This window comes from Pseudopodoces humilis, chromosome 23 (genome assembly GCF_049639895.1).
Source record: "Pseudopodoces humilis isolate 2021_Gansu_Grassland_sample_001 chromosome 23, ASM4963989v1, whole genome shotgun sequence".
Lineage (NCBI taxonomy): Eukaryota > Metazoa > Chordata > Aves > Passeriformes > Paridae > Pseudopodoces > Pseudopodoces humilis.
The window spans coordinates 4,084,563-4,101,620 of NC_142222.1; the positions used below are offsets into that span (position 1 = coordinate 4,084,563).

The 17,058-nt window shown below is 50.4% G+C and overlaps 1 protein-coding gene across 3 annotated transcripts in view; it reads left to right on the forward strand.

The window, feature by feature from the left end:
- The window catches only part of SSH2 (slingshot protein phosphatase 2), a 91,931-nt gene extending 75,769 nt beyond the window's left edge, over positions 1 to 16,162 (forward strand). For all 3 annotated transcript variants that reach the window (XM_005525761.3, XM_014254966.2, XM_088066379.1), the window contains 5 exons: positions 1,558 to 1,604; positions 3,007 to 3,153; positions 3,738 to 3,938; positions 8,011 to 8,854; positions 10,108 to 16,162. In XM_005525761.3, coding sequence (XP_005525818.2) covers positions 1,558 to 1,604; positions 3,007 to 3,153; positions 3,738 to 3,938; positions 8,011 to 8,854; positions 10,108 to 12,075 — 3,207 coding nt within the window. In that variant the 3' untranslated portion in view covers positions 12,076 to 16,162. The remainder of the gene's footprint in view (positions 1 to 1,557; positions 1,605 to 3,006; positions 3,154 to 3,737; positions 3,939 to 8,010; positions 8,855 to 10,107) is intronic.
- Positions 16,163 to 17,058: the final 896 nt, after the last annotated feature.

A 17,058-nucleotide genomic window follows, 5' to 3' on the forward strand; every position in this document is an offset into this window, starting at 1 on the left:
TGCTGCTGGGGCCTGTCTTAATTACTGCAGCTCCTTCTGGTGAGTCAGCGCTCCGCTGGATTTCCCAGCCCCAGAACCACAGACGCAAGTTTGGTTGGGCTGTCAAGCCTTTGAGGTTGGCTCCACTTTAAACAAAGCCATTCCTCTTGGACCAGCTGCTCTTTCCAAATGGAGAGGGCCTCTCCCAGTCTCTGGCTCGGAAGGGATGGTCTCTGTTAATGTGAGCACTCCCAGGATATCATTTTGGGGTAGAGCCAGGAAACTTGGAAGTACCTACGATGTAATGGATTTTTTTTTTTGCAGACTATGTGTTATAAGGAGAGAGAGGGACCTGTTACAGGCTTATGGTGCTGGCCAAAAGGCAGCTGGATGCACTGCAGGGCTTGGAGTCTTGGCTCTTGAGTGCATTTAATGGGGAGAAAACCTTTCAAGCAAGGCTTGCAGGCAGCACCAAGAGGAGCTGTGGTTTATGTGTGGAATAGAAGTGTTTGCAGAGCAGCTGCTGTGGTGAGGAGCGGTGCTGCTGGGACTGGGCACCAGCTTCACCCAGGAGTGTGTGTGCTGCAAGGCAGGGTTGTGTTGTGAGGGCTCAGAAAGGCAAGAAGCTGTTTCCTTCCAGGTGGAGGCAAGAACCCTGTAGGATCCTGTTTAAGGAGTGCTAAAAGAGCTAAGCAGGAAATAAGAGAACTGATGATGTTGGTAATTGTGGATGAAAGGACAGGAGAAAAGTCTTTCACCCCTGCAGCACTGTTCTCCCTACCTGTGGAAACTGATGGTTCCCAGGCCTGAATTAAATTGTGCTTCCTTGACTGAAAAAGGCAACATTAAACTGATTCTGGGCCTTGGTAAATACAATCAATCATCTTCATCTGGATCATCTTTCCATTTGGGAGCCATTTTAGGACAGGGAAGCAGAGAGCTTGTGCACCTTAAATTTTGAAGGAAGCCTTTGAGTGGTTTTGTTTTCAGTCAGGTTTGTGTTTGAGCAGGAAGCAAGCGGCTTGGAGGCCCTGCGTGTGCTGCAGAGAAGAGGGTTACCTAGACAGGGTCAGTTAAATGTCTTCATTTCTCTGCTCACACAGGCTTTGAACATGGGGAGAAGAGGTGTAACCCAAGTGAGCTTAGGTATTGCTGCTTTTGATGTTCAAGGTGGGTGTTTCATGTATAAAGAGCACCTGGATGGTTTTTAAATGCAGGCAGTTTCTCCTCTCTGGGGCAGAACTGGCAGCAGCCTTCAGGGAAAGGGTGGAGTGGTCCTGTCTTGCTGAGGTTGATTTGTCAGCAGTTTGCAGGAAGTGCCAACACACAGTGCTGGGCTCTTGTTGGCAGAGCTGCTTCTTATTTCAGAAAGGATCTGGTTAATGGAGTGAGAGGAAGTGCTGAACATCAGTCCTGGTTATCACTTGTGTAACCCTGTGCTCAAAGGACCCCCAGCTCGCCATCCCTTGGCTGGTCAGCTTCCTGCTGTGGTTCACTGATGACCATCCCCTTCCTCCACTAGTGCCTGGCCATGCCTTCCTTCTGCCTGATGTGTCCCTTTGCATGTTTTCCCTGCAGGGCTCAGAATGGAATGCCTCCAATTTGGAAGATTTGCAGAACAGAGGGTGAGTAGCTTTGGACCATCAGCTTAACAGCAAGAGCCTGGCCTTAACACTTTTCTATGCAACAAACTCTGTTCCATACCTGCTGTGTAACCTGAGTCTTACTTTAGGGTTTGCAGATCCAAACAAGCTCTTCCTCCAAACTCCTTGTCCCACAAACAGGCACCCTGAGAAAAAAAAAATCTTTTTTAGTAAAAGAATCTTACTTCTGACCTTAACTAACATCTCCAAGCAAACAAAGGAAGGCAGCAAGCTCATAGCTATAGGTTGTAAAAAGCTGCAATTACTGAACTGGATGCTGCATAGTTGGCTCCATGCCCTCAGCCCCAGCCCATGGTTGTAGTCTGATTACAGAGGCACTTCAGACCTCCAGGCTGTGGCAGGAAGGAAAATGTGGAGAAGAGCATTTGTTCCTCTGAGTGGGGCCCAGTAGGAAGTAAAATCCTGTAGCTCTCAGGCTGAGCACAGCTGGGTTCCTCTGTTTCCTGCCCTTTCTACTTTTCAAGTTTAGATTATCCTTTCTCTAGACCAGGTGGTTATAAGCACCAAGACTGTGCAATTAAATAATTATTAATGGGTTTGGCTTATTTGTGCCAAAGCAGTGGAAAAAACTAATCAGACTGGTGAACTGATAGTGTAATTCTGTACCTCAGAAATTCAGCCTGGCAAAATTGACTCTTCTTGGTGAGCTCAGGGTCTGCTGTGGTTTCCTTGAGTCCAACAGGTCCTACTTGATTGCCAGTGATCTCATACTTGCTTGGGAAAAGGAACGTCACTCTGTTGCAGTGATACTCTCTTGTTCTGCCTGGTACCCCAGCATGAGTGCATTTCATAAGCATCTTACAAGTAACCCTCAGGGCTAAAAATACTGAATGCTGTATACATAAATATCACATGCTTTCTCTAGCAGTTTCCTTTCCAGAAAATTTAGGGATAAGAAATAAATCCTCCCCAGTGGCTCATTGTCTGTTACATCTCTCTGTAGTTACTTTATGTGTTTGTTTAGCTCTGGTGTTACTGAGAGGCTTAGTCTTCCATCTTGCCATGGTTTTGGTGCAGCAGGATGAGAGTTTCATAAAGGGGCTTGGAGAAAATGTGCAAACACTGATTGCAGGAGCTCCTGTGGCACAAGTGTTGCTGATAAGTGGAATAGAGGTGGTGAGCAGTGTGACCTGACATTGTGCAGAGGAAGTTTCTATCCATGGATCTCTGTTATCAGGCTCTAAACTGCCCAGCAAACCCTACCTGTGTTAGCTGCTGCTTCCTTGCATTAATTCCTGGTTTCCCAGGAATTTTGTTCAAGAGTGCACTTCCAAATACCCTTGGCAGAGCAAGACAAAACTGCAGTGTAGCAGTGGGCCATCTCTCTGAACTGGCTGTGTTTCTCTCTGCTGTTCCCATGCAGGGTACGGTACATTTTGAATGTGACTCGAGAAATAGATAATTTCTTCCCTGGGCTCTTTGAATACCACAATATCCGGGTTTATGATGAAGAAGCTACAGATCTTCTGGCTTACTGGAATGATACCTACAAATTCATCTCCAAGGCAAAGTAAGTCTTTTCAGAAAACACAACACACTCATTTAGAAGATATATATACTAAGCATTTTGTTTTCCTGCTGATTTTCTTAACTGCTTTTCCTCCTTGCCTACCTAGCATCACAGCATTTTCATTTTGTGGTTTGCAGTAGAAGAACATCACTGTGCTAGAGACTGCCCTGAACTGCTTAGTATCTCTCTGGGATGTGTTTCTAAACTGTGACACCATGTTTGTGGTACAGATTCTCTTTTCATTTGGAATACAGCTTGATGCCAGTGGGCCATTTGGGCTGAGTTCAAGAGTGCCACACTAGTCTTCAGAGGTTTTCCTCTATCTCCGTGCTTTTCTGCTTTGCTTTAGAAGAGCTGATGCAACAAAATCTCTTAGGAATATTAATAAGACCTTGTTCTTCAGTTTCTTTGTGTGTCTTGCTCCAGTTTGTAAATTGGATTATCAGATCACATCCCAGGCTCCAGCTGTGGCCACAGTGTTGAAAATATGTTTGATAACGCTCTGGTAAAGAAGTTACTGTTTTCTTAAGCTTGTCAGATGTTTTCTGTTTAGTGATCCTCTTTTGTTCTTTCTCCCACTTCAGGAAAAATGGTTCTAAGTGCCTGGTGCACTGCAAGATGGGAGTGAGCCGCTCGGCATCCACGGTGATTGCCTATGCCATGAAGGAATATGGCTGGAACCTGGACAGGGCTTACGACTATGTGAAAGAAAGGCGCACCGTCACCAAGCCCAACCCCAGCTTCATGCGGCAGCTGGAGGAGTACCAAGGGATCCTGCTGGCCAGGTGAGTGGAAGGAATTATCCTAATTATCCGTCTTAAGGCATAACACTTCAGTGGTTGACTCCATTCTTTTAGTCAGAGCTTGTATCACTGTGTTGTGCAAGCTCGGGATCTTAAGAAAGGATCTCTGTTCACAGGGTTATCTCAGCTGAGCCTGGGAAAATGGGTGTAACAAGGAGCTGTCAGGAAGCTGTTTGACTTCTAGGATGTTTGGTTTTTGGAAAGTAGCATCCCATGAAGTGTTATCTGAGTGCAGCATTCAGAGCCATGCAGGCTCCAGCAGAGATAAGTGATGTCCCTGTTGCTTGTAACATCACTTGGCAGGGAACTCGCATTGTCCCCTCACAGTTCCCTGTTGAACATGCCCTTCCTCAGCAGCTGGTCTGGTTTTATTTAGATCCTTTTGGTAAGTGTTGGTGTGAGGGGAGGGGACAGGATGTTCTGTGCATTGCAACAGTGGTGTTTATTCCTGCCTGGAATCCTGAGGCTGGTCTGGAGCTGGGCCTGGGTATGGGCAAGTGTGTTGTAATCCCAAGCCTATCACCTGACTAGCAAAAAGACATAAATATTGCATGTTTCTAGGCTGTGTTAAGCAATGTCTTCACGTGATCAGCTGGAAGGAGGTAGTGATACTCTGTCTTGCCAGATTATGGTATTTTGTTTGGGATCCTGGTGTGCTTTGGAAGCAGATCTGCAGCAGAGTTACCCAATCTGAGACTCCTGCCACAGGAGCTGGATCTTAGCAGGTTTGGACCAAAGTAAAGAGTAAATTTTGAAGCTTTTTTGGTGCTATTGGGACATGCCTTCTTTTTGTAGAATCCAGTCCAGCCATTGTTTTATATGCTGTTACAGCAGCTCTGTCACTCATGTACTGTTTTTAAGGGAGCACTTCTTACCTCTGTCCCCTGCTTGATTTTATCCCTTTATGTCTGTTCTATCCACTTGCAAAGACCTCAGTTCTCTTTCATTTTAATAACTTTTCCATCCTCCTTTGCTCTCCACCTGTTCCCAGTGTTTGTTGCTGGGCCAGGCCTGGATTCCCAATTTTTACACCAACCCCTTGGTGTAAGCTCCCCTGTCCCTGGAGTGTGCTTCCTCTTTCCCTGTCTATACAGGAAAACAACCTCAGACTTCTCCAAACTTTATCCCTGACCAGGTGCACCCACAGGATCTTCATCCTCCGTCTCTTCCCATGCCTGCATTCCTCTCTCCTACTCCCCAAACCCTGCCTGCCATAGTGAGCCTCTTTCTTTCTAAAAAGCAGCCAAGTTCTATCAAGTCTCAGGACAGATCACGTGGAATAGACAATTTTAAAAAATGGTGCCCTGCTGGACTGAAACCCTTTGAGACAGATACCACACCTGCCTTCGATGCCTCATGTGACACTAAACATGCTGCTGGCACCAGCTAGTAAAGGTCAGTGCTAAACTCTGGGCCAGAGATGACCTGAGCAGTGTGATGTGCATTGAGCAGACTGGGAAATTAGATCTCATTAGATTGGATGGAGAAAAAGAAGCTTTTTAGGTGTGAAAAACACACCAACAGGTTGGTGAACACCTGTGAGGAGCTCTGGTGTGGGAACAGCTGGTATCTCACATCTTCAGGCCCAACCTGGCAGTTGGTTTGGGTAATCTGCCAATCTGGTAGCTTGTGACATGCCTGCAAAGACACCCTGTACAAACATTTTGGTTAGGGATTATTTTTTCCTGTCTTTTAGTAATTTATTTTTTAGAGGTATATCTTTCCTGCTGCCACCATTTGGCATGTGGCCTCCCTTCCACTGAAGTACAGCCTTGCTCCTGACCTACTCTGCAAGTCCCTGTACAATGGCACAAGCAGGATTACTTGTGAGGCGTTAAAAAATGCAAGAGCAGTGCGTTATATCTGTGTAGGATGAAAAAGCCTGCAGTAAATGAAGCTTCACTGAAGCAAGGAATGGCCCCTCTGTGCTGCAGAAACTGTCCCTCCTCACCCACTTCCTCTCTCAGCTCCAAACTGGTTTTTTTCCTCTTTCTTTGTGTTATTTAGCTTTGCCCTCTGGCCTCTGGCTGCCTTGTTTATTGCTGCAGTATTCCAGGACAGGTAGAAAAAACAAAACCAAAAAAACAACAGATTGACACTCATGTGACTGCTCTAATTTCAGGGGGAAGGTATGTGAGGGCAGCCATGTGCTCACACTATCCAGTTACAGTTTTGTGCTGGGGTTATAGCAACTGGGATATGTTTTCATCTGTAAAATGAAAACCCCCTGCCTGCTTTTAGTCACAACAAGAAGTGTGTTTTGCTCTTTGGGACTGTCATATTTCCTGGGGTTAGTTAAATTGTCCCCTCCCTCTGTTGATAAACACAGCAAGACTGAGCCTGACCTGTTTCTGTTATTAGTTATAGATAAGTTACAGGAAATCAGTGTTTGGGATCTCGTGTGCCTTGTGCAGCTTGTGAATCAACAGCAGTTTCATACCCAAGCCTAGAGAGCTGGTGGGAGGTGTGGGGGACTCCTGGTCCAAAGCTGGTGTGGGTAAAAGCGCACCGGGAATGTTGCCCAGGAAGGTCAAGAGGCGGCTGTGGGCTCTGGGAAGGGAAGTGGGCTCCTGTTCTCTGATCCTGCACCTCATGCAGGTTGTCAGACTGAGGAAGTGTCACACTGGATAGCACAGCACACCTCTGCCAGTTGTGCTTGACATCTGGTTTGGTCCTCAGATGTGTGCCAGTTGCTCACAGGAGGGTAATTTTCACTTTCAAAATCAAATGTGCAGCAGAGAGCTGGATTTGAGCAGTGAAGTGCCCTCAGAAAACACCAGCAGCTCCCCAGGTTGTGTGACCAGGGATGTCAGATGATATTCCACACAAAGCCCAAGCAAGAACCTGCCTCAGGGACAAGCCTGTTTCTGCTGCCAGTGTCAAAACACTCCAAAACCCATTGGAGACAGAGCGTGTGCATCCCAGGACAGTGTCCTTGGCCTCTGATCTTGACTCTCCTCTCCTGTGAAAGGCCCTGTGTCACACAAGGTTGTCACTGATTATAGGGTTGGAAATCAGAATCTGCAATGGATTCTTTTCCTTAGCTGTCGGGTACCCACAACTGAACTGGTACGTGGTAATTAGCTCAGTACCATCTGTAAATTAACTTAACATGGCCACTGGATGTGTCTGGGAGTGCCTGCTCATGCTAGCAATGGACTGGAGGGGTTTTGCAAGATCTGCAGCTCCAAGGAGGTTTCTGTGGTTTCTGTGTTCCTCCTAGGGGCAATGGGTGGAAACACATCCCTGTGGCCATGGCCACTCAGCAAACCCTTGCAGCCTGGGCTAGCTCTGGCATTTCATGGCAAGAAGTTGCCTGCAGTGCTGTCTGTAAGCCCAGGTGCATGGGTTGGGGTTTTTGGCAGGTGGAGATGAGGAAGGTGATGCAATGCCACTGGCAGTTACTTGGCCTTTCCATGGCTCAGACTTTCCTAAAGGGGCTTTCCAGGAGCTGGAGGAGTTCTGAATTTCCTTCCTGTGGAAGGTGGGTGGTAATTTGGGCTGTGTGTTTACTGTTGAGGATGTCTTGTGTGGTTTTGCACACACACCTGCCTCTACTCATCCCACTCTATCCCTTGGTTACAAGCACCAGTTATTGGTGACTGAAGCTATTCAGAGAAGGAACTGTGAGGGAAGTTGGACTTTACTCAGTGTCCACCACCTGCTTGTGTCCAGCACAAGGGGTTCTCTGTCTTCTAGTCACCGCTCACCAGATAGCAAATGGAAAAGTGCTGTGTGAGAAAGGACCAAATTCTGCAGTCAGTTAAACATTGCATTTGTTGTGCTGATGGATCCAGCACTGCTGAGGAATAGGGAGGGGTATGTGGAGCAGAATGATGCCGTGGAATTTAGCTCCTGGAAAGTGGTTTGCTACTGGATCAACTTCTCCAGCAGCAGGTCTGGCCCTGAACTGTTCAGGTGAAGCCTCAGTTGTGGTCAGTGACTCCAGCATATGGCAGTTTTTGTTGTAGGTTGTGTCCTCTTACAACCAGGTGGATCTGGCTGTGGTATGTAGAAATTACTCACTGTTTTCCTTTGCTCTCCTTCCCTGCAGCAAACAGCGGCACAACAAACTCTGGCGCTCACACTCGGACAGCGACCTCTCGGATCACCACGAGCCCATCTGCAAGGCTGGGCTGGAGCTGAACAAAAAGGAGATCACCACTTCAGCTGACCAGATCTCAGAGGCCAAGACCAATGACAACCAGCAGCCCATGTCTCCCATCTACTCAGCTGAGCTGGACAGGGAGCAGCAGCTCCCGGAGGATGCAAACATGATCGAGGATATGTGTGTGAAGGAGAGAAGGATCCACTTAGAGTTTACTTGCAGAGACTTCCACGCTGAGCAGATGGAGGACAAGCTGAACCTGAACAATATCAATGGCTGTACGGCAGGGTGTTGTGTAGACTCTGTCCCCCCTGACAACTGCCGTGCTTCTGAGGCCCTAATGCAGCTCCAGCCCCCCTTGGAAATAACTGAGTTTCCTGATCTGACAGTGGATGACCTAGAAAAAGATGCCCTTAAGCCTGATATGAACGTGCACTTGGTTCCCATGGAAGAATTCACTTCATGCTTAAAAGACTTCCCCCAGTCCCCAAACCAAAATTCCCCAGGTCTTCAACAGAACCCTCAGCCTGAAGTGACAGACCTCAGCACAGACAGGATTGATTTCTTCAGCGCTTTGGAGAAATTCGTGGAGCTCTCCCAGGAGAGCCGGTCACGCACCTGCTCCCATTCCAGGCCAGAGGAGCAAGGGACTGGGAGAAATGGGGTCTCCAGGGTGCCAATGCTGGAAGTGCCACCTGCTGCAGATGGGGGTGCAGATGCTCAAAGGAACAGCCCTGGAAACTCTCCTCAGGCATCCGATGACTCTTCTGCAGATGAAGAGCAACAAAAGGTTAAAATAACTTAGTTTTTTCAGGAACTGCTGCTTGACCCTATCTGTGGGCTGGTTCTTGCTGTGGGGTGGCTGCGGGTGGGATTTTCTTGCCCTCCTTGCACTGGACACAGTGTTTGGGGAGTGATTGCTGGATGCTTCTCCCTTCCTTCACTTTTAGATACTTGCCCTTTTCTGCACTTTTTCCTTAAACATCAGTTTGCTGGCATTGGCAGGGCCATGAGCTGACCTTGACCTGACTTGCTGTGCTGTTCTCATGAGAAATTATTTTTGAGTTTTGCATCAGGAGAGCAGAAAGGTGGGACTTGATCCATTAACATACCCAGACCCTGAGCCCAGCCAGCATCCCCAACTTGCACAGATATTTATCTGAGTTGAGAAATCCACCCAAGAATGAAGCAAAACTGGCCTATTTCCCTGGCTGGGAAGCACCAGCATTGGGGTAGTAAATTAAGGCAGGTGTAGAGCTTCCACTGCTGGAGGAAGAAATTAACCTGTCCAGGTGATTGGGATTGGGCACATCATGGCTCACTTCTCCTGGGTAGAGAGATGGTCTTGAAAAAATTTAGTAACCTCTAAATTTAGGTACCTTTTTCTCATAATTGCCTTTCAGCCTCCAGGACTCTCATAGGGATTGATGATGTCTGAGGCCATCACTTTCTGGGAGCTTCTCTTATTTAAATTCCATCCTGCATTGCTTGAATCTTTTCCATCTCCATGTGAGGCAGTAAGGCTCTTCCAAATATAATAGACCAATGCTCTCTCCTGTGATTTGGCAGAGAGTGTCTGTGGGGATTGGGAGCCTCCCTGGCCATTTTGCTCTGGGAAACCAGAGCATTTCAATGCTTGGTCATTCTTTTTGCTGTACTTCTGTCTGCTCCATACATGAGTGGAATTTGTCATGTTTTCAGTTCAAAATGGTACTTTCAGCAATATTAAGATTCTTTTTGTTTGTTGGACTTCTTTTCATTTAGAAAAACAAGAAAGCTACCTTTTCCTTGGAGTTTGTTGCAATTAAGATCCTTAGATCGTAGTCTAAGTGAAAATCCAGCCTGGAGTATGTTAAATTCAGTTTTAGAGACAGTAAAAAACCTCCATTAGTGATCGCTGCTCTTGTTATCTCTCTCCACACACTGCCACATGCTTTTTTGTTCCTCTGGGGATGTGCACCCCCATTATCTCTAACCTGCTGCTGTTTGCTCCATGTCAGCACAGCTGATACACTTTGTAATTCTCCTGTTTGTGTGTTGCAGGAGGTCCATGAGCTGCCTGGTGCAGGTCATCTCACGAGATCCCACTCAGAAAATGCCATTTCTGTGAAGGAAATTATCACAGAGATCGAATCAATCAACCAGGGAGCAGGACCTGCCCAGCAGAAAGAGGGTTCAGCCAACCTCAGCCAGACACCAAAGAGGAACACAGTGCATGACCTGCCAGTGGAGGTGATTTGGGCATCAGAAAAGTTGGAACAGAGTGAAGGAGCCTGTGCTGGACACCAGGAAAAGGAGAAGGACGCTCTGCCAACTGAGCAGGAAGAAGCCCCATTTCTGCAGCTGTCTTCTGGTAAATCAGACACGGAGGAAAGCAGCTCTGGTGGGGAGCAGCAGGAGCCTCGTGGCTCCATCAACCCTGAGCCCAAGTGGTGCCCCGGCTCGGTCCGGCGAGCCACGCTGGAGTTCGAGGAGCGCTTGAGGCAAGAGCAGGAGCACCAGCACACGGCCCCAGCCTGCACCTTACCCACCCGCAAGAACTCCAGGAACGACTCTCCTGCTGCCGAGCTCCTGCCACGGGGGAAGAGCGAGGAGCCACCCCTGGAGCTGGCTCCGGAGGGGGACAAGGCTCAGGGTCCAGGTGCAGAGGAGCTGCTGCTGCCTCCTGGGGCAGAGCAGCCTGTGGGCAGACACCTGCCTGCACCCCTTGGCCCCCCTGCCCAGGAGTCCCTGCCTGCAGAGCCCAGCCCGGGGCAGGGGGGAGCAGCACAAGAGTGCAGGACAGTGGTCTCATTTGGCAGGACGGAGGAGCCATCCCTGCCCTCCCTCCTCCCAAAAAGAATAGAAATCATCGAATACACCCTCACGGTCAGGCCTGCGGAGCAGTGCCCCGACACAAGCTGTGAGCGGGGCAGGCTGGCTGCAGCCACCCCATCTTTAGATGAAAACTTGAACCCCTCGATGTGCTTGGAGAAGGCTCCAGCAGATCCCTCGCTGCCGGAGCATGCGGTACACAAGCAGGCCGTCTTCACCGTGGGCAGCCCCAGCGAGGAAGGCAGTGAGGTATCTGCTCCCCTTGGTGCTGCTTCTCCCTCTGCCCAGCTGACCTGTCCACCTTCAGCCAGCCTCGAGCGCTCTCCTTACCCCTGCATCATTCACCTGGAAGGCGTCACTGAGCAGAGCACGGGTACGGACGATGAGCCGGTCACGCCGTGTGGCACCGAGGGAGACGCCACTCTCCCGTTCAGGGACGGTCCCAAACCTCTCTGTGGGGGCGGTGCTGGCATCTCGAGGCAGCTGAGCAGCGAGGACTTCACCAGGCAGCATGCTGAAAACACGGACCTTCTGGACATCTCGTTCCTGTGTTACAGCCTCCCTCACAGCTCCAGCAGCCTCAGCGTGGAGGAGCGCTCCAGCAGCCCCAGGCCGGTCAAGCAGCGGGCAAAGGAATTAGAGGCTCGGATCCGGCATGCGGGGCTCACCAGACCCTCCCACATGAAGCGCTCGGCATCCCTGGCCAAGCTGGACTGCCTGGACCTCTCCAAGGATGATTTACACGACAGGGAGTCGGCCTCTTCCAATGCCAACCCGGTGCTTCTCACCTGCGTTGCCCTCCGTCGAGGCTTTCGTGGGGGGAGGTTGGAGAGGAGCTCAGAGAGTGCATGTGGGAAGCATCACCTCTCCTCCCTGGAGCCCACTAAGCATTTTGTGGAACAGCTCAGAACAGCTGAGTGCATTGCCCAGAGCAAGCCGGTGGAGAGGCCGCTGGCTCAGTACGCCAAAGAGTGCAGCTCCAGCCAGCAGAGTTTGTGTTCCAGTGCGGATCCAATGTGGACTAGCTCTGGGGAGGGCCCTCCATTGCTCCAGGTGCAGGTCCTGGACTCCTTGTCTCCATCTCAAGCTCTGGCTGTCGCCCCACGGCAGCAGCACGGGAGAACTCACCCTCTGAGGAGGCTCAAAAAGACCAATGACAAAAAGCGGACAACCAATCCCCTCTACAACACGATGTGATCCTGGGCCCTTGGCTGTGATTTCTTACCCAGAACCTGTGGTGTTGCTTTCACGCAAGGGGGCAGGTGTAATATAAGGAACATGCACTTTATTGGTTAATTTTATATATATTGTCATTTTACTGTTCCTGGCGCATGTAGGTGTGGGTTGGTTCTTCTGTGTGTGACTCCGACTGCAGGACTGTTTGGGTTTAACTCAGATAACCTCAAATGTTCTTTTTTTATTATTGTTGTTAGTTTGTTTTAAAAGAACACCTTTATCATGAGAAAATTAATGTTGGCTTGCTTTGGCAAGATGGAGTTTTGCTTACAACCAGATCCTAGTTCCTAACTTGAAATTTCCCCATGCCTTGAAATGATTCTGGGCAGTTGGTGGGGTGAGAGCCCCTGTAAATGTGAAGGTGGTGCCAAGGTCCCTTTGTTTGGCCTTTATTCTGCAAACTGGAACTCCACCATGCTGGCAGATCCCTCACAAAGATGCTTCAGGACAAATGCCCTGGGCTCAGTTCAGCTGGTGCTTCCCCATAAGGAGCACACAGGGGTAAATCTTCCCAATGGATGAGCTCTAGTAACCCTGGGCAGTACCAAGACCAGCCCTCCTATCTGCCATGGGGCACACAGAGCTCTCTGCTCTGTGCTGAGGTGGGGCAGAGCTCCTCCAGGAGCTGCCACCTCTACCCCCAAAGCCAGTGTTCTTTTAAAACAAACAGCTCATTAGGGTTTTAACCCTCCCATTACTTGAATACTGCTGTGGGCCTTCTAAGTTCATGGCCATATCATCTGTCCTCTGCCCTCTTCCTACTGCCTGCCCTCTGCCCCAAAGCTATTCTTGTGCTGCCTGGGTTTCCCTCTCCTCTCTGCTGTGCCCACGGGTGTTTCTGGTGGCTCCCAAAACTTGAGCTGTTTTTGTTACATGACATACTGCCCTTAATGCAAGGCTTTCTTATCTCTGCTGTCACTCCTAACTCCAGACCCAGAGGGAAAATCTTTTCTGGAAGTTTTTTCTTTGTTTCTTTTCTTTTTTTTTTCTTTTTTTTTTTCTTTTTTTTTTTTGCCTAAATTGTATATATGATATTTATATTAATTTCTTTTTCTATGGTTTAAAAAAAAAAAAAATAAGGGCAAGACTTTATTCTGTAAACTGGAAAACAAACCCACCTGACTCAAACTCAGTGCTGTTCTTCGTGATCTGCACAGACATGGGAGTGGATTTGACATTATAAGCTGTCTTCTCTTTCCAAAAGTGAGCCTCAATGCCAAATGTGTCCCTTCTCCTCCAGTCCTGTGTGAACCCCTGTAATCCCACTGTGGAGGGGCACTGTGTGTGTGCCCATCTCCTTCCTGCTTGAAGCTGGGTTCCAGGAATGCCAGCTGGATGTGGAAACCCTTTGGCTGCTCTGAGCCATTCTGCAGGTTCTTGCTTCCCTGGAGAAACTCTGTGTGAAGGTTCTGCTCCATATTTCAGCAATTTTGTGGTTTCTGAGCAGTTTGGCTAAATCAGAGCTCCTCGTTTCCATCTGGGTGCATCAACAAGTTGTCCCTGTGCTGTAGGAGCAGAGGGAAAGGCCAAGGGGAGCTCTGGGTCCTGTCCACAGTCCCGTGGCAGGTCCTGTCTGAGCTGGTGCTTGGCTGGGGCCCAGACCTGCCCTCTGGGGAGGAGCAAAGCAAAGAGAAGATGCAGAATGGCTCAGGCTGCTGAAACCCAGCATGGAGAGGAGCAGCAGCCAAGCACATACCTAGAAAGCAACCTTAAAGCTGCAGACCCTTGCAGGCTCAGATGGGACAAACCCTTTTGAGCTGGAGAGGAGTGCACAGCAGTGGAGCGCTCTGGAGTATTGGGAAGCAGCATGTGCCTGCCCTGGGGAAGGTGTGTGGGGCATCCTCAGCCCACAGCTGGTTGGCAGGGTTGGCAAGGTAATGCCACCTTGCTGCCCTCTCTGTAGCTCCCAGGGGTCTTTCTGTGCTGCCTTGCAGCCTGGGCAAGGTCTGTGAGTCAGCCACAAGCATTGTCTCTCCCTTTCCTGAACTCTACCCGTGCTGGAGCACAGCCCTGTCCTGGGTCAAACAGCTTGTCATCCCAGGCCATTTCAGTCACTAGAAGTCACCCAAGACCCTGGCCCAGGAGGCCAGATCCTTCTTTGGGACGCTGAAAAACATGTGGCTTCTAGCCTTCTCCAGCTGGCTCCGGAGCCAGGCAGACGCTGTGGAAAGGCCAAGTGGCTCATGTCATCCTGGAGAAGGACAGGTTCAGCCCTTGCCTCCCCTACAAACTTCACCAGGCCCTACTGCCCACTGTTCTGACTCCGAGGACATGCCTGCCTGTGCCTCCATGGGTGGAAGGGACTGGTTGCCATCAGCTTGCCTTGCGTTGGAAGGTGCATGTTTGGCTGGCAGCATGTCCTGGTGACAAGGATCTGCTGGGCAGGGAAAAGCCCTGTGTAGAATTTTTTCACTTGAGAAGGCACAAGGAGGAGGAAAAGATCAGGTTTCTTTGCCCAGCTTGATCTCTGGAGAAATGCCCTCTGGGAAGGGTTTTCGATGCAGACCAGAAATGCTGCTTTCTTCCAATACTCAGCTGCTCGCTGGGTGCTTCAGCTAGGCAGAACAGCAGAGGGGCAGAGGCCCCTGCAGGGAGGTGTTTTGCTGTCCCCTTGTCCTTGGCTCTGGCCCAGCACAACTGGTTTTTCTCTGAGAAGGCTGTGGGCAGGCAGAGGGAGTCAGGAAAGGTGGTTCTCTTACAGAGTGATGAAGGCCTTGGAGGTCTGGAGGCTCTGAGCGGGATGGCAGGACAGGGACGGACTGGAGGGATATGGACCTCCTTTTCCAGTGTCTGGGCAATGAAGCCACCAAGCCCCTGGCATCAGAGGTCTCTGCTGGGGACGATTGTCCCTTCTCCATGCTGGTGGCTCGTGGAAGGGTTCCTGTAAGCCACCCCACAAGAGCTTCTTGTGACCCACTGAGCACCATAGGGAGCAGCAGCACCTCCAGGGTGCTCAGCAGCTGACAAGCCTCACGGTAGAGGGGGGTTGGGAGACACGTGTTGTTTTAAGGGCATTTTTGTACAAAGCAACTGTTCTTTGGTCTCTGGCGAAGCCTCTCGGAGGACGCTTTATTGTTTACATTGACTCCTGTACAATATCCCAGCCATCGCTGCCCCGTCCCGGCCGTACTGTAACATGTGAGCCTTGCACAAACGGACTGTGTGTGTGAAACTGGTTCTACACTGCATTCTGTTGCACTCAGTGGTGTGTGTGAATGGTGCGTGTGTGTGAGTATGTGTCTGGTCTGCTTGAGAAGTTGTGACTTGTACAAATCTCTCCCCTCTCGGCCCTTTCCTGGGGGCACGGTCCCAGCAGGTGGCAGGAAGTGACACTGCTTCTGGGTCACTTGGATGTTTAAACGGAGCAGGGATTAGCTCCGTGTCCCTCTGCCAGCAAAGGGTGGAAGGGATCCTGCCCCAGCTCCGGCTGCTCTGGGGACATCCTGGGAGGAGCAAGCTGGGAATCCGTGGCCACAGGGGCACTGCACCTGCCGGGGGCTCCAGGATCCTCGTGGCTCTCTGGCAGGAGGAAGCCATACCGACCGCAGGGCCCTGCTCCCCGCACGGTGCGTCCTGCCTTAATCCAGTCCTGGCTCCACACAAACCCCCCACTTCTCCCCAAGGGGGGCCTGAGCCCTTGGTGTGGGGCAGGTGCTGGCCTGGCGCAGGAGGGTCCGGGCTGGTGCAGGGCTCGGTGCCTGTCCAGCAGTGCTGCCAGAGGTGCTAACAGCCCACCCGCGCTGCAGACTTCTCTGATGGCACAAGAGAAGGTGCCAGTGCCTTTTATTTTCCTTTATGGAGATGTGACGTCCGTGTGCTGGTTTATAGGGATTGTCCATTGCTGAGCAGCTGGCGGTGGGGTTGTGAATCAGGGAGGGGAGCACTTCTGTCCGACCCTCCTGGATCTTCCTTGGTGGCTGGGATCATCCCCTTTCCCCTTAAAGACTTTATGACCGATGTGCTCAACTGTTTTTAAATGTGAACTTGTGCACTGATGTGCAGATTCAATGGTCTTGTTACTGAATTAATAAAAGTTTTATTTTGAAGATGACAAAGGTGTGTGGCTTCCTGTTTGGGATCAGGGCTGGGCGAGAGGGAGTGATCTGTGCTGCTCTCAGAACACGGCATGGCAGCGGGGATCTAGAAAGCCAGAGCAGGGTTGTTCTCTCTGATGGATGGCCCCATCCTATTCCTGTTCCAAGTGATGGGGCAGTGCTTCCAAGCAAGAGGTACTTCCAGATCATTCCCTGCAGTTGCAGGGAATATTCCTGAGGTTGTGTATTTAAAACTGTCAGGAGGTGCACTCTAGGTGCTCTCCTTGCACTGCTGCAGACACCAGAGCTGTGAGGAGGGTCCTGGGTTTAAGCTCCAGGGGGATGTGAGGTTTTAGCTGGACACTGGACAACCTGTTTCAGGTTTTGGTTTTCCTCCATTTAGGCAATAAAGGCAGTGTATGGGTCTCTGTGGCCTTGCTGTCTGTGAGCAAGGGACTTGTGGAGAAAGCCAAATTCCCTGGGCTGGGCTCAGCCTCACCATCCATGGCAGGAGCTTCCCACCACAACTGAGAGGGCACCAGGATGTGGGGCCAGGGTGGCAGGGCTGTCACTCTGGGTCTGGCAGTGTGTCTGGCTTTCCCCATCCCTTCCCACTCCCCACCAGCACCAGCTGGGAAAAGGCTTCCCATGGCCTTTTCTTCACTTGCTGGGGATGTGACTTGGAGTTGAGGACACAGGACACGCCACTTGCTCCATCCCCAAATACGGAGTGAGCCAGGGCCGTGGTGGGACAGGGCAAGCAAGGGATGCCTCTGCAGCCCCCTCCCTCCCTACCACCTCTTTGGCCAGGCAAACAAGAATGTCACCTCTTCCCTGCCTTTTTGCCAGCTGCCCCCTCCTGCCTGCTCAGCCAATGCTCGTCCAGCTCCACACGGTGCCCTTGTAGGGT